This window comes from Ailuropoda melanoleuca, chromosome 16, assembly GCF_002007445.2.
Source record: "Ailuropoda melanoleuca isolate Jingjing chromosome 16, ASM200744v2, whole genome shotgun sequence".
NCBI lineage: Eukaryota > Metazoa > Chordata > Mammalia > Carnivora > Ursidae > Ailuropoda > Ailuropoda melanoleuca.
In genome coordinates, this window is record NC_048233.1 from 42586828 (window position 1) to 42603564 (window position 16737).

Genomic DNA, 16737 nt, shown 5'->3' on the forward strand with positions numbered 1-16737 from the left:
ATAAAGTCAATTGTGGCACTCCCACTCCGGGTTCCAGCCCACCTCCATTCCGTCCCAGACAACTAGAACCAACATGCCTGGCCCCACCCCTTCCGCTTACCCCACTGGCAGGAAGTCGGCCGATCGTGAAACCCGCCCCCTCGTCCGTGCGTCGCCCTTCGTAAAGCGTGAGGGATTTCGCGACAGCCCAGGCCCCACCCCTTTGGCCACATGTCGCGCAGGTCTTCCCGTCGGACGCCGCGCCACCTCCTCGCGCTGCTTTACGAACCTAGAGCAGCGCCGCCCCGCCTCCTGTCTCCCTCCTCACCTCCCCGCCCCCTCCCAGTTTCGCATCTCCTAGCCCGACGCTCCCGCTATAATCACGTGATTGCTTCATCCGGGTCTTTTGCGTTCTCTCTCCCTCTCCCAACATGGCGGCCTCAGGTGAGTGAGCGGCCGAGCGCGGCCAAGGACCAGGCTCACAGGCCACTCTCCGAGCCTGATCCACTGATTCCCTGGAGTCGGGGAGCGGGCGGCACCGCTTTCCTTCGGACTTTGGGGCTGCGGCAGGCTGGCGGCTTGGCCATGTTAGGTTTTCGCCTCGGGATGTTTGGGGGGAGGGGAAGGTGTCCTTCCCCTCCCCCTCACACCCTTTTCACCCCGTCAGCGCGAGGTTGGAGCGGGGAGTAATGATGGACTCTGGCTTGAGTTGGAGTGATGAGGCGCAGAAAGATCTGTGGGAGGCGTGAGGCCTTCTTATAGACGTGAAGCACTGTGCCCGCGTGGAGGAAGGAAGGAGGCGGTTGGCGCGCGGACGGGTGCACAGTAGACTACGTCTCCGAGGCGCGAGGCCGTTGCGGACGGGAGTGGGGGCAGGGGAATAAAGAGGGGGGGCAGTTAGAACACGAGCGCGAGTCGGTGGAGGGGCGGGGGAAGGCGACGACGCGCCTGCGCGGTAGGAGAGACGAGGGTAGCGGAGACCGGCGCGCCTTGAAAGCACGCGCGAGGGCCCAGATGGGAAGGTTTTACGCGCATGTGTTGCTTTCCCTTAAGTCCTTCCACTTTCTGCTCTTCCCGTTTTAAGAGTGTGGCCCGGCCCCTATATTCTTCCAAGGCTAGATGTCTTAGGTTTGGAGGTTGAAGCTACTGGAGTTAGGTGGGGGTGGGGAACGCAGTGTGGTGCGCCCACGTGTTAGAGGAGAGAAAGCAAGGATGGGGACCTAGATTTCTAGGCTTTTTTTTTTCTTATTCAATCAATACTTCTTTACTGACCGCAAACTAAGCTAGGCATGGTTCTAGGTGTCGGGGATGGATAAAATGGTGAACAATATCAGAGCCCTTGACAGCTTCCATTTTGGTTTATTTTGATAGCTCTGATAGTAGAGTTAGCTCTTCCCCCCCCCCTTTTAAAGATAACTACACAACTATTGGGGAGTGCTTTTAAAATAATACTAGTGGGGTTTTTTTAGACGACTTTGGCGTAGGAAATATCAGTGTCCTACAAGTCAGCTTGCATTTCTCAAGGACTTGGCAGTGGGCTTTGGAACACTTTCAGCATTCATTTATTTTAGTTTGGGGAATGATAGTTTCTCTACAAAACAGTGCTTGAACCCTTGCTATCTCTGGACACTCATTTCTCACCAAGAATTTATTTCTTCTATTACATAGGAGACTAAGAATAATGTATGTTTTTGGAAAACGTTGAAGGAATTGAGGTGCATTTGAGCATAATACGTTTCATTGATGTAACTGACACTTGACAGTTGACCGGACTCTTGTGTGTATGTTGTCTCATTTGATCCTCTGTGATACAATGTAGGCAGATGGTGGTATCTCGCAGATGAGAAAGATGAAATAATTTGTTCAAGGTCACATGGCTGCAGGTAGCAGAGCAAGGTCGAAATCTTTGAGATTCCTGACTGCTCTCCGTTATCAACTTAGAAATAATGTTGGCTTCCATGTTATCATATGTTGGGGATCTACCCAGAAACTTATCTGAATTAGAGTACTTATTTGGCCTGGATTTACCATCTTGACGGCTTAGTGCCATAATTTAGTGAAAAGCCTGTATTCCCTTTTCACTATAACTTATGTCATTTTTAAGGATGGAAGACACTTTGGCAGTCTGTGCCCTTCATTTTAAAGAATTGAGTGAAATCTGAACTGGTTAAAGGGATTTGCTTGATGTCCCCTTCTACTCCTTCCACATTTCCTCCATTCCCCCTTTGATCCCCTCATCTCTTTTCTTTAATTTAGTTCCATAAATCTTTTTAGCTTTGTAGTATATGTAAGGGACACTGATAGTACTGGAGTACAAGGTTACGTCTGACAGTCTGCCCTTGAGGAATTTGGGATTTATCAAACTTCTTTTCCCATTTTAAATCTTTTCCAATCTCATTGATTTTGTTGAGTGGCCAATATTCCCAGATATGGCTGTGTTAATGAGACTATAAAATTCTTGGTATATTTTCAGTATACTTCTTGACAAAAGTAGATGTTATATTTTCTCAGTGAAAATACATGATAGAACTTAACAGGCCTCTTGTAAATGAGACCGAAAAATTCTTTGTAACAGTACCAGTATCCAGTAGACCCATTATCGATTTTTCAAGAACTGAAAGTGTCCCAGAGCAGACTGTTGAACTGCTTTCCTTACTTATAGGGAATCAAATATGTTTTATGTAGGTTAACATTTTTTTTTTGAGATAAATGCTTTCAAATTGGAAATCATGCTTGTATGCACAGAAGGCCTTTCATTTGCATAGCACTTCAGAATGTCATGTGGCATCTTGTTTGATTATTTTCATGGGGAGAGGACAGTATCCAATAGTTGTTTTCATACAGTGCTGGTTCTTCAATAGTTTCATTATATGTGTTCACATACAGGTTTCCCCTGCTATCCATTTTGTAAGCTGAAATGGCATAAAGCAAAGAAGCAATGACCATTAGCTTATAGGGAAATTTTTTGGAGCATTCCCAGACCCAAAAAAATAACCTCTTGGGCTTTTCTGATACCTTAGGGCATCTGTTGCTAACAAATCAAGATAAAGTACAGATGCTTAGAGACACGGTTCAGAGTTATGGTGGCTTGACGCTGAGTATAGTTCTGGGGGGATAAGCTTGGATGTGCTACTCGGTTGGAAGTGTGTCTGCCTCTATAATGGCTCACTGCAAAACGCGTCTAACACTGCTATCACTTTTTTTTTTCTTTTCTTTTTTTCTTTTTTCTTTTTTTTGTAAGAGCAAAGATTCTGGATTTCTTTTGGTTAGGGAAAACAAGTAATAATGTAAGTCTTACATAAATTCCATACTCTAGCATATGTTTGTTATTCTGGGAGTAGGGTACCCCAATTCAGAAGGCCAGGACTAAAACTCTGCATGAAAATTTAAATACAGATACAAGGAGAGTGTCAAAGTAAAACACAGTGTTTCTAAGTAATGTGGTTGTTAAATATATATACTTTTAGGGGCACCTGGGTGGCTCAGTTAAACGTGACTCTTGGTTTCGGCTCAGGTCTTGATCTCAGGGTCATGAGAGCATGGAGTCTGCTTGAGATCCCCCCCAGCCCCCGATCCCTCCCCCTGCTCGCTCACATGGGCACACACACTCTCTAAAATAAATATAAAATCTTTATGTATATATACTTTTAAACAGCTTTAAGGTCTAATTCACATACCATTTGTGTATTGCTTGACAGTATACCCTACCGCTTTGTATTAGTCTCAAAACATCCTAGAATGTATTCACTTTGTGAGGGTGGGGGAAAGAATTAATCTCAAGAGTATTGTTTTTAAAAACCAAGTGCATATTTCTTTCTTTTTTAAAGATTTTATTCATTTATTTGACAGAGCCCAAGCAGGGGAAGCAGGAGGGAGAGGGAGAAGCAGGCTCCCCACTGAGCAGGGAGCCCACCATGGGGCCTGGGATCCTCACCCGAGCGCGGAAGACAGACATTTAACCGACTGAGCCACCCAGGGACCCCCCAAGTGCATATTTCTAATTATGTGTATGTACACTTAAAAGTACACACACCAGAGTCGGCTTGAATTTTTATAGCTCTTTTAGAAAGAAGCTCCAAGTACTTGGTGTAGTGGTTAGCCTGGTGTGTATTGGGCACCTGCTTTATGTTTTTTACGTAAATGACCAAATTGAGTGGGGAAGGGGAAGGCACTATGGCCTTTTCCTCCCGTTGTGTCAGTTTGAAGAAGTTGGGTCATGGAACTGAACTGATGGGTCGAAGTGGTGGAGCATATTCTGACTTGGTTTTTATTCTCTACTGTGCTTAGCTGTAAAGGTGGGCCCGTCGACGCCATGATATTGCATTGTATGAAACTACATGGCTTGGCTCTAAAGAGCAGCGTAATTAGTCTAGTTCTAAGCACTGTGGTATAGGTGGACTCATTGCATTTGTCCAGTATTGGTTTGTTGTTTTTTTTTTTTTAAAGATTTTATTTATTTATTTGACAGAGATAGAGACAGACAGCAAGAGAGGGAACACAAGCAGGGGGAGTGGGAGAGGAAGAAGCAGGCTCATAGCAGAAGAGCCTGATGTGGGGCTCGATCCCGTAACACCGGGATCACGCCCTGAGCCGAAGGCAGACGCTTAACCGCTGTGCCACCCAGGCGCCCCAAGTATTGTTTACTTAAGGAAACATTTGTTGATCATTAATTCATTTTTAATTCTGGAGGATTTGGCAGGATTCACTTCCCAGAAAGAAATGCCTTGCCCCATTAGAAGTTATTTCTTCTGGGGGCCCCTGGGTGGCTCAGTCGTTAAACGTCTGCCTTTAGCTCAGGAATCAAGCCTCTCATCAGGCTCCCTGCTCAGCAGGAGGCCTGCTTCTTCCTCTCCCACTCCCCCTGCTTGTGTTCCCTCTCTCGCTGTCTCTCTCTATCAAATAATAAATAAAATCTTTTTTTTTAAAAAAAAGTCATTTCTGGGGCACCTGGGTGGCACAGCGGTTAAGCGTCTGCCTTTGGCTCAGGGCGTGATCCCTGCGTTCTGGGATCGAGCCCCACATCAGGCTCTTCTGCTATGAGCCTGCTTCTTCCTCTCCCACTCCCCCTGCTTGTGTTTCCTCTCTAGCTGGCTGTCTCTATCTCTGTCAAATAAAAAAAAAAAAAATCTTTAAAAAAATAAATAAAAATAAAAAAGTCATTTCTTCTGCCACCCCCCCATCTCTTTCTTTGTATTTACCTATTCTGAACATTTCATATAAATGAAATCATACAATATGTGGATTTTTGTTACTAGCTTCTTTCATTTAGCATTTTTTTAGGGTTCATCCATATTGTGGGATGTATGGGTACTCAGTTCATTTTTATTGCAGGATCTGTTGTATGGACATCTACATTTTATTTATCCATTCATCGTTTGATGGAAATTTGGGTTGTGTCCAGTTTTTGCCTATTATGAATAATGCTGCTGCAATCTTGTACGGGTTTTTATGATACTTTATGGGTTCTTAGCATGTAGTTACGTTCAGAAGAATTGATAACCCTATAACATAAGTAGGACTTCGTTTGGCAAGATCCAAAATTAAGGAACTTAAGTTTTGACAGAGCCTTATCTGATGTTAAGAACTTTGTGAATTCTCCTTCCTAAGTAAATAATAGTTAAAGATGCGGAAGTAGGGCTGCATTGTACAAATAAGATTTATTGCTTAGAGTGCTTTAAAGTGGCCTTTTGAGGGGCACCTGGGTTGCTCAGTCGATTAAGTGTCTGCCTTGGGCTCAGGTCACAATCCAGGAGTCCCAGGATTGAGCCCCACATGGGATTGAGCCCATCGTGCTCACCGCTCAGCAGGGACTCTGCTTCTCCCTCTGACCATCCCACCTCTTGTGCGCTCGCTCTCTTGCTCTCTCTCAAATAAATAAAATCTTTTTTTTTTTAAGTGTCCTTTTGAAATTATGATCTAGTAGCCAGTCCATAGATTTTTGTCACTTCAGTATCTGATAGTTGGTGCTTTTATTGCTAATACAATGCAGTGATAACAGGAAAACGTTCTGAGAAAACCAGAGGAATCCTGTTTTTTATATACTGCAGCCTGGTAATCCTGAGGACTCGGTTTTTTACAGCCACTTCCAATAGTGTGCTTTAGATGGGGCTAACATCCCCTCTTGTTTGTCCTTTTAGCGATTGATGTGAAACCGGCACTTAAACCATTGGTACTCAACCAGGAGACAATTTTGTCTCATGCACGGAGTCATTTATAGTGTCCGAAGGCATTTTTGGTTGTCACCGCAGGTTGAGGGTTTTGGTACCGGCCGGAGGTGCTGTTGCACACCCTGCAGTGCACAGGACAGCCCCCCCCCCTGAAAGAATGGCCCAGCCTAAAATGTCAGTGGTGCAGCAGTTGAGAAACTCTAAATAGTCAAGCTGGTATTGGTTGTAAGTAACCCTGTTTATTAAGGACACAGGTGTTTTGTCTCGTTTAAGGACTTGCAACTTAAAAGTTCTTGAAAATGCTATCTTTTAAGCTCTTATTTAACCTATACAAGTATATAAAGAACTTCTCACCTGGTACTTGTTCAGTAAATTGCAGTAGTAATTAAGTCAGACAAAGGATTTAAAATTTCTGGGATGGGGGGTGCCTGGGTGGCTCAGTTGGTTAAGTGTCTGCCTTTGGCTCAGGTCATGATCCTGGAATCTTGGGATTGAGCCCCACATTGGGCTCCCTGCTCAGTGGGGAGTCTGCTGCTCTCTCTGCCCCCACCCCACTCGTGCTTGCTCTCTGTTCTTTTTCAAATAAATGAGTAAAATCTTTAAAAAATAAAATATATTATATATTAAATATATAAAATAAATAAAATATCTGGGATGTGTGTGTGTTTTCCCTTAGTCCATGTGGGTTTGGCCTTAAATAATTGAGACACTTACTGTTTGTTACATGAAGTGGTTGATTTAACTTTTTAACCAATTCACATCAGATTTAAAGAAAATTAAGAGTTGGACCAGTTTGATCATGTGCCAAGGGATTGCTAAACCTTGAACATTAAACAATGCTTTACTTAATCCAGAGAAGACTGTTGAAATCCTAAGCATGTAATGGGCCTAGATACTAGAGTAGCAAAGGGCATGGAAGATTTCGATAACATCGTTTCTCAGTTATTCGAGTAAAACAGAGTGGAACAAACTGGCACCCACTTTCGTGCTTTTACTTTCTAAGGGCTAGTTAGTTTCTCTAAATCTGTTTATATTTGTACTAAGTTGTTGCTGCTGCCTGATTTAAAGAAACGTAAGTTACAGATCTTGTGAAAGAATTTTAGCCTGTCTTTAAATGAAGACCATCCATCATCCAGTGTTTTCTCAGCCAGAAGTTTTTGGAGGGGACGGCAGCAGAATCAGGAGAAGGGAAAATAGGTGATTCAAAGACATCCTGAACCAGACAGCGCTTTAGCTGTTTTGTTTTTTGGTTTTTTTTAGTTATCATGTTTCGTTTATTATTTTGAAATTTCCAGTAACATTAAAGGAGAGGAAGATTTGTTGGTCAAGAGTTGGGGGGGGTTAAAAAAGGGGGGGGATAAAAGTTGAGAAACCCTCATCTAGAAAGTTGGTGTAAGCTGAAATCAGACCAAAGACAGGTTAATTCCAGATTCTGCTCTTTTGGTATTAGATATGTATATAGGATGAAGGGGGCAGGAATGCTTTAATCAAATTATTATTATTTTTATGTTGAACTTGACCTCATTGTATGGACTGGCCATCAGCTCTATTTTTATTTCCCCAGTGACTAGACAGATCAATAATTGGGTATTAGCTGATGATACTAGGTTAAGTCCCATGAGGGTAAGGATCTCTACCTAGCATCATATTAGTCCCCAACACTTTGAATTATAGGATGTGGAAAAGATGAAAATAAGCCTGTACACTGCGAGCATTCCACCTCAGAGACTGGCTTTATGTCTTATTCACATTTGCTTATTACGTTTCTTCGAGGCCTTTGCATATAAGCTAGGGGCAATACCAATGTTATAGAACCCAACCTCTGCATAACTGCTTTCTTTCAAAGCATAGCACAGATCCAAAATATAATCTGGTTAATCGGAAGTGATGCTTTTAAGAGCAGGACTGGTAATAAAGTCACTTGAAGGAATCATGGAAACCACAGTCAGCACCATCTTTTCTCCGTATTTTTGCAGCCAGGTTCATCTGGTTAGCTCTTTGAGACCATAATGCTTCAGGTTGTTAGTGTATACAGAAGGCTGCATAAGATTCATAGCAAGCAGGTCATCTTTATTTCCTGAAAGTTGGGTGTTTTGTTGTTCGTTTAAGGTGGCAGGGGGAGGGGGGGACAGAGGGAAAGAAAGAATACCTGCCGAGTGCTGATCCCAAAGATGGGGGGGCTCTGTCCCACCACCCTGAGATCATGACCTGAGCAGAAATAGGAGTCGGCCACTTACCAGACTGAGCCACCCAGGCTCCTCCTGAAAGTTGGATTTTCAACGAAAGGGTCCTGGTGAGAGAGCAGCCTTCAGTTAAATAAATGTGGTTGCATCATGTTACAAATCCTTAGTCTTCCTGGGTTGAAAATTAGATGAGAATTGGAACATGGAGGAGGAATTCATGATTATAAAAGCCGCAAAACTGGTCTTTGTTACAACAAAGCTGCTTGCTTTTGTCTTATCACATAGGGGCTGCTCTCAGGAGCCAGTTTTAGAACTTCTAGTCCTTTCAGAAGCTCTCCTGCGGTAGCTGCTGACTGGTGCCGTCTCAGAAAAAGTCCTGAGAACTAGATAATTCAAGAACCGAGGTCCGTCCACTAAACAGTGCCATTAGGAAATTCATGAAGATTTCATAACCACGGAAAACATTTGAATGTTTTGGTTCTTGAGGGTTTCTTACGTTATCCCTTCAGTACCCTATCTCGTCTTCATATGTAGTGTTAGGATACGGAAGGAGAGTATTTTTTTTTCCCAGAGGGCAGGGAGAGCCAGCTCTGTGTAGAGTCTTACTGTGTGAACACTTTCAAATGACAGTAACACAGTTTGCTGTGGTTATGATACCCCCCTTCTCCCATAGAACTAATAACAAGCTTCTTAGAGCCTGGGACTCCTGTGGGAAGAGCCCTAATTTGGTATCCAAACCCTGGGTTTAATTCTAGCTCTGCTATCTAATATCTCTGTGACTGTAGGATAGTTATTTAACCTCTCTGAGACTTCGTTTTCTTTTCTGTAAATTGATAGTAATGATTCCTACCTCATGTGGTCATTTTACAAGTACCGAACAATCCTCATAAATGCCAAGAATATGTTATTATGGGTAGGAGTTTTGTTTTAGTTCTTTGTATACCAGGACCAATGGATATAGTCACCTGTCTTAAACACAAGTAGTTATACTAAATTTAAAAAATCTCCAGTGATGTATGAGCGAATATAGTAGAAAACAAAAGGATGACCCCACCAGTCTTAGCGTTGAAACTCTTTCTAGACCCTTTCCCATACACATGCAATTTATTTTGTCAGTTTTCATTGGGTTTTCTTGCTGTGCCAGTATAGTGTGCTTTGTCCTTATTGTATCTGCGTAGTATACCATCGTATTCTTTGGTGGCCCTTTATGTTGTTTCCTTTAACAGTAGTGCACTGTATGGCTCTTTAATACCGAAGGAATGGTAAATAATCTTTCTTTTGCCTTTTTAAAACAGCAAAAAAGAAGAATAAGAAGGGGAAAACTATCTCCCTAACAGACTTTCTGGCTGAAGATGGAGGGACTGGGGGAGGAAGCACCTATGTCCCCAAACCAGTCAGCTGGGCTGATGAAACAGATGACCTGGAAGGAGATGGTAATTTTTTTTTAATTTCCCATCATGCTTGGAGTTTTCCTTCTCTTCAAGACCAAACCCATTCCATAGTAATGGTTCACACTTATAATCTGAAAGGAACTTACTCCTTTTATAGAACCCTAAGTCTTCTATTTGTGTATTTCATAGAATTTTAGGTTTAGGCTAAGTTTATGATTCAGGAGACCTTAGTACTAGTTCTGGGTCTTTTGTTAACAGACTTTTCTCAAGGTATTAATTTAACCCTCATTTTCATTTCAAAAGTTGAGGACTGGATTACTGAAATTCTGTGACGTCCTGATGTTACAATGTAATTTATAAGCTGTTTATATTCAGAATCAAGGAATAATTTGTTAGGGAGCTATTTTTATGAAGTCATGGATAAACAAAAATGGTGTGAGGAATGGGACAGAATTGAGTTGTGTTTGTTTTGTTTCATCTTTAAGAGGAGGACAAACCAGGAAGAAAGCACTTTGTCCTCCCAGAAAGTTAGGACTATGAGAGTTGTCAACAGTGTTTAACTACACTTGGACTGAGAGGGCTTGAGTCCTGCCTCTACTCGGGTTATCATCTACTGCTCTGCGGTCTTTGTGATCTTGGGCAAGTTATCAAATCCTGCTGAAATCTGAGTTTCCATTTCTGTAGAATGGAAACAACCTCACGGGGTTATTAAAAAGAGAAGATGGGATATAATGAATATAAAATTCCTGGCTCATCCTAACATTCCATGAATAGTTGATACTTTCTTTTTCTTTGCTGCATAAGGAATAAGAGTTACAGTGATTCTGTTAACAAAAGCCTGGGCCTTTAAAGGCCTCAAAATACTTAGAAACCAAGAGGCAGTGAATACTGAGTCTTTTTGCATTGCTAACCTGATTCTGACATTGGGAAACACTTTCTCTTCGTAAAGTGCCCTTAGTTAAGTGCCTTTTTCCCTGTGTCTTTCCCGCTCTCGCTTATTTAGTCCTTGGCGCTGAGCGTGGGTCGTCTTCTACAACAGCAGTAAGGGAAGTTTGCTCTAATTTCTTCTGTTCACATTCCTATCCTAGTTTCAACCACTTGGCACAGTAATGATGACGACGTGTATAGGGCACCTCCAATTGACCGTTCCATCCTGCCCACTGCTCCACGGGCTGCTCGGGAACCCAATATCGACCGGAGCCGTCTTCCGAAATCGCCACCCTATACTGCTTTTCTAGGGAACCTGCCCTATGATGTGACAGAAGAATCCATTAAGGAATTCTTTAGAGGATTAAATGTAAGTGTAAAGGTTTAACTAGACATGGAGAGTAGCATATTGGTTGTGGCTATCTCTGAATTTCTGAGCTGGGAAGGATTCTGAGATTGTGCCTAGACTTGGAAGAAATGGGTATATAATTGATTAAGTGGTGTTTGAGGCCCTTTGACTGAGAATGTTCTTGTCCCACACCAATCAGTCTTTCTTTTCTTTTCTTTTTTTTTTTTTTAAAGATTTTATTTATTTGTCAGAGAGCACACAGGCAGGGGGAATGTCAGGCAGAGGGAGAAACAGGCTCCCCACTGAGCAGGGAGCCCGACTCGGAACTCAGTCCCCGGACCCTCTGATCACGACCTGAGCTGAAGGCGGACACTTAACCAATTGAGCCATCCAGGCATCCCACCAATCAGATAGTCTTAACACCTTACTGATGCAGAAAGAATCTCTCAAAAACCTATACCTCTTCTCATTAAGAATCTTAAAAGGGGGGGCACCTGGGTGGCACAGCGGTTAGGCGTCTGCCTTCGGCTCAGGGCGTGATCCCGGCGTTATGGGATCGAGCCCCACATCAGGCTCCTCTGCTATGAGCCTGCTTCTTCCTCTCCCACTCCCCCTGCTTGCATTCCCTCTCCCGCTGGCTGTCTCTCTCTGTCAAATAAATAAATAAAATCTGAAAGAAAAAAAGAATCTTAAAAGAGATATACCCAGGAGCACCTGCCTGGCTCAGTCAGTGGAGCATGCGATTCTTGATCTCGGGGTCATGAATTTGAGCCCTACATTGGGCATATAGATTACTCAAATAAAAATAAATCCAGTTATGTTGTAATGTGGAAAGCTTCTCTGAATTCACTTCTTCTGTTAAGGACACTCGGGCTTATGTCAAAATCACTTTTTAATTTTGTTTATGAATACCTTTAACTGGAAGATGTGTAATTTATATTAACAAGAGTGTACTAAAATTCATTAAAGATTCTGTAAGCTTGGTGCCACATATAGTGGAATTCACAGTGTTTATGTGCATGCTTAAACAGCTTAAGGGAGGGTGTTTGGAATGCTGATCTAGAAGATTCCAGAAAGATGGAAAAGTGAGTATACAGGTGTTCAGGCAAGACCTTTTTCCAAACGTTGATTTAAAAATACTTAGGACATGTGGCGCCTGGGTGGCTGAGTCTGTTAAGCATCTGCCTTTAGCTCGGGTCACAATCCCAGGGTCCTGGAATCAAGTCCCGCATAGGGCTCTCAGCTCAGCGAGGAGCCTGCTTCTCCCTCTCCTTCCGCCTGCTGCTACCCCTACTTGTGCTTGCTCTCTGTCAAATAAATAAAATCTTTTCAAATAAAAGAAAGATAAAAATACTCAGGGCGCCTGGCTGGCTCGGTCAGTAGAGCATGCAACTCTTGATCTCAGAGTTGTGAGTTTGAGCCCCGCGTTGGGGGTAGAAGTTATTTAAAAAACAAAATCTTTAAAGAAAGAAAGATACTTAGGACTTAAATCAGAACGAGTCACAATTTCTAGTTCTGTTGGTTTTTTCTCCAGAGTCTTTGCCAATGTGAACACGTTAAAAAGTACATTTCATTGGGGCGCCTGGCGGTCTCAGTCAGTAGAGCGTGTGACTCTTGATCTCAGGGTGGTGAGTTTGAGCCCCATGTTGGGGGTAGAGTTTACTTTTTTTTTTTCCCCCTCTCTCTTTTTTAAAAAAGTGTGTTTCCTTTAAAGATCTGTCTCCTTCACTCTTATTTTGTTTTTTCTGTTTTGTTTTGTTTTTGTTTTTTAAAGATTTTATTTATTTGACAGAGATAGGGACAGCCAGCGAGAGAGGGAACACAAGCAGGGGGAGTGGGAGAGGAAGAAGCAGGCTCCCAGTGGAAGAGCCCGATGTGGGGCTCAATCCCAGAACTCCAGGATCACACCCTGAGCCGAAGGCAGACGCCCAACAACTGAGCCACCCAGGCGCCCCAACTCTTACTTTGTTTTTTGACTCCCTTCCTAGATCCTATTCTCTGCACTGGCCACCAACTTCTGTGGGTGGTTTTTCTGGTGGTGTTGGGGGGGTCGTGGTTTTTTTGTTTTTAAAGTATCTCTGCACCCATCGTGGGGCTCGAACTCACAACCCTGAGATCAAGAGTTACATGCCCATGGCGCCTGGGTGGTTCAGTCAGTTAAGCATCTGACTCTTGGTTTGGGCTCAGGTCATGATTTCATGGGTTGAGGGGTTGAGCCTTGCATCGGGGCTCAGGTCATGATTTCATGGGTTGAGGGGTTGAGCCTTGCATCGGGCTCCATGCTCAGCAGGAAGTCTGCTTGAAGATTCTCTCCCTCTCCCTCTTCCCCGGGCTCAAGTGCTTGTTCTCTCGCTCTCAAATAAATAAAATCTTAAAAAAAAAAAAAAAAGTCACATGCTCTACTGACTGAGCCAGGCACCCCACGATGTGATTATTTTTTGACTGCCACCTGTAAATCTCTTCCCTGTACAAATACGTGGTACAACTAGAAGGCTGACCTGGTTTTTCTTTCACTTTCTTGGCTTCCTGTGTAGAGTGTTGAGTAACCTTTGGCCCGTTCAGGCTTTTCACTGCCAGTGCTCTAGAGCTACTTCTCCCTTTCGTATTTGTCCCTTTTCCTGGTATATTCAAGAGCTGAGTTAAACTGGGATTTGAAAGCGGCTGTAATACAGTCTGTATCACGGAGCCAGAGTAAAGTATCAGGTGAGTGCTGCAGAAGAATTCAACTTGAACACATGCAAAATACTGAAGAAATGAAGGTAAAAGGGTAGGAAAATATACGGAAGCCATCAAAAAGCTGGCCAGAAAATAGTTAAAAGTATTTGGAAATGGTTCTAAAATTGAAGAGTACAGGGGCGCCTGGGTGGCTCAGTCGTTAAGCGTCTGCCTTCGGCTCGGGTCATGATCCCATGGTCCTGGGATCGAGTCCCCCATCGGGCTCCCTGCTCAGCGGGAGGCCTGCTTCTTCCTCTCCCACTCCCCTGCTTGTGTTCCCTCTCGCTGTCTCTGTGTGTCAAAGAAATAAAATCTTTAAAAACAGAGGAAAAAAAGAAAATGAAGAGTACATACCCTGTTGTAAATAATAAATACAAATTAGTGCCAGGGGAAGTTTTTTATGAAACTTGAAAGGAAGCAATCTTGTGACCCTACAATTAGAAAACACAAGGTAACCTCAAAACCATGTTATGTAAATTTTTTCTGTATTTTAAGAGTAAAAATTCAGCGGTTGCCATCTTAGAATTCAGTAGAGCAGGTAGGCTGGTAGGGGTTTACAATCCAGTGTTTGACTCAGCCAAGCTGCTGTTAATATGTGAAGACCAAAACATTTCTCAGGAAAGGTCTCCAAAAAGTACACTGCCTTGAAAACTGGCAAAAACTGAGTTGAATTTCTGAAATAGAGTTGGAAATACATATTAAAACCGACTACAATATAGGTATAAAAGATGACTAAAATAAACTGTGGAATGGACAGTTGCTCTTTATTGAAAAACAACTAAAAACTAGACTTGAAGAATGAGGCAAAAGTTAGGGATGCAAGGACTACCCTGAACTCATGTTCATTTTTTTGTTTGTATGTTTTTTGGGTCTTTTTAAAAGGGTTAAAGTCATATTGTTCACATTGGAAAAGTTTAATGGCATACAGTGAAGTCTCTCTTCTATCCCTTTGCATCACTTTTCCTTCTGGAGACAACCAGGTTCTTCTGGTTTTGTTTTTTGTTTTTTGGGGTTTTTTTTTTTTTTAAGTAGGCTTTAGGCCCAACATGGAGCCCATTGCAGGGCTTAAACTCATGACCCTGAGGGGCCCTTGGGTGGCTCAGTTGTTAAGCGTCTGCCTTTAGCTCGGGTCATGATCTCAGGGTCCTGGGATCAAGTCCTCCATGAGGCTCCCTGCTCTGCTGGGAGCCTGCTTTTCCCTCTCCCACTCCCCCTGCTTACGTTCCCTCTCTCGCTGGCTGTCTCTCTCTCTCTCTCTCTGTCAAATAAATAAAGTCTTTAAAAAATAAAAATAAATTCACGACCCTGAGATCAAAAGTTAGATACTTTACTAGCTGAGCCACCCAGACACCCCCAGTTCCTGTGTATTCTTCAGAGAAATTCACTGCATGTGCAGTGGGGGGGGGGGGGAAGAAAAAGGACAAATGAACAAGAACACTCAATTGGGAAATACGTTTCTTTACTCCTTCAGATCAGTGCAGTGCGTTTACCACGTGAACCCAGCAATCCAGAGAGGTTGAAAGGTTTTGGTTACGCTGAGTTTGAGGACCTGGATTCTTTGCTCAGTGCCCTGAGCCTCAACGAAGAGGTAAAGAAAAGAAAAGAAGGTGGGGAGTTTGACGGGTGGGAGCTAACTGATCTTACGTTTATCAATATATTTTTGGTTGGGTCACTAGCTATTTCAAAGATGGTCATAATATCTACAAAGAAAAGCACAGTGTAACATTTAACATTCAACATCTAGCAACTCAGTATTTTGCTTGAACAAATTGAACAGGCTCCAATAACCCAGGAAGGTACTTAGGTGGAAAAATAATGGAAGAAACCCACCACACCAAGTCTTTAATAGAAGCTCTCGTTTATTCATTCACAGCTTTGTCTCAGCTCTCATGGCTTTGCTTTTTAAAATAATCTGACCAGATCAAAGCAAACAGAAAAATGATGTTACTCAGTTTAGTGTTAAAGGTATTATCTGGTTTTCAAGGAAGTTAATGGTGTTTTTGATAATTTAAGAGAGTTTGGAAACATTTCTTAGTTGGATATCATTTGTAATACATGTTCCTAGGAATCTCTTACAGGAAAATGGCAGTAAACATTCAGTGTTTCTGCTTTTTAACTTTGCCCATGGATGTTTTTCTGTCCAGACACATAGAGATTTAGTAGGAAAGGAGATTGGGCTGTTAATACGTGAGGGGGTACTGGGATTAAGTCTAATTATAATAAGTTATTTGAGTGATTTGTGCCATGCGTGATCCCTAAGCTAGCCCAAGCAGGATATTTGAAGCATTTAGTACCTGTTAGTGATGGAAGTTTCTAGTACAGGACCTGCTTTTGCTTCCCCTCCCCCCCCAAATGACTAAAAATCAAACTAATTATATCTGGGAAGGAAAGGGGCTCTTTTTTTCTCTCTTAATTCCAGAAAGTCCTTACTGTTTCTTGAGAAAGCAATTTCCAGTACCATTTGTGCCATAATTCTATGGTCCAAATCTGCCATTTGACATGATTGAAATCAGTATACCTCTTAAAATATTTCTCCTTTCCCATAATTGAGTACAGCTGTGATAATCTGAAGTAAATGTCAAAAATTAAATATATGAAAAGCTTAAAGTTGTTCCATAGTTTTTCTTCTCAGATCATTTTTAGGCTTTATTAACTTTGCTAATTTTTAACTTCTCGGTCTGGATAAGGGAAAGAACACCATACAGTTTTATTATCTGAAGTTTGCCAAATTATCTATTATGTAAAATGCTGTCATGGTCCAGACTTAGGAGTTACTTTGTTTCTAGGGATTTCATCATAGTGGTATTTAATACAAGTCTGGGTGTTTCCAGCTACAGTTCAGTGTTATCCTGCTTCAACTATAGATTCTCCTGTGAAATGAGGAAAAATCAGCAGTAGAATTAATTGGGTTCAAAGTGTATAAATAATGATGTGGGAAAGGGAAGTCAGAGGGTATCCTGGAGGAACTGATTTACCCAAAGGTAATATTGAGTGAAAGAACTTGAGATAGTAGAGACCATGCTTGC

General features: G+C 42.5%; 1 protein-coding gene across 4 annotated transcripts in view; it reads left to right on the forward strand.

The window, feature by feature from the left end:
* Window positions 1–279: 279 nt before the first annotated feature.
* Window positions 280–16737, forward strand: part of EIF4B (eukaryotic translation initiation factor 4B) — a 31871-nt gene continuing 15413 nt past the window's right edge. For all 4 annotated transcript variants that reach the window (XM_011229907.3, XM_019803806.2, XM_011229908.3 and 1 more), the window contains exons 1-4: window positions 280–423; window positions 9625–9762; window positions 10809–11017; window positions 15183–15299. In XM_011229907.3, the coding sequence (XP_011228209.1) occupies window positions 411–423; window positions 9625–9762; window positions 10809–11017; window positions 15183–15299 (477 nt within the window). In that variant the 5' untranslated portion in view covers window positions 280–410. The remainder of the gene's footprint in view (window positions 424–9624; window positions 9763–10808; window positions 11018–15182; window positions 15300–16737) is intronic.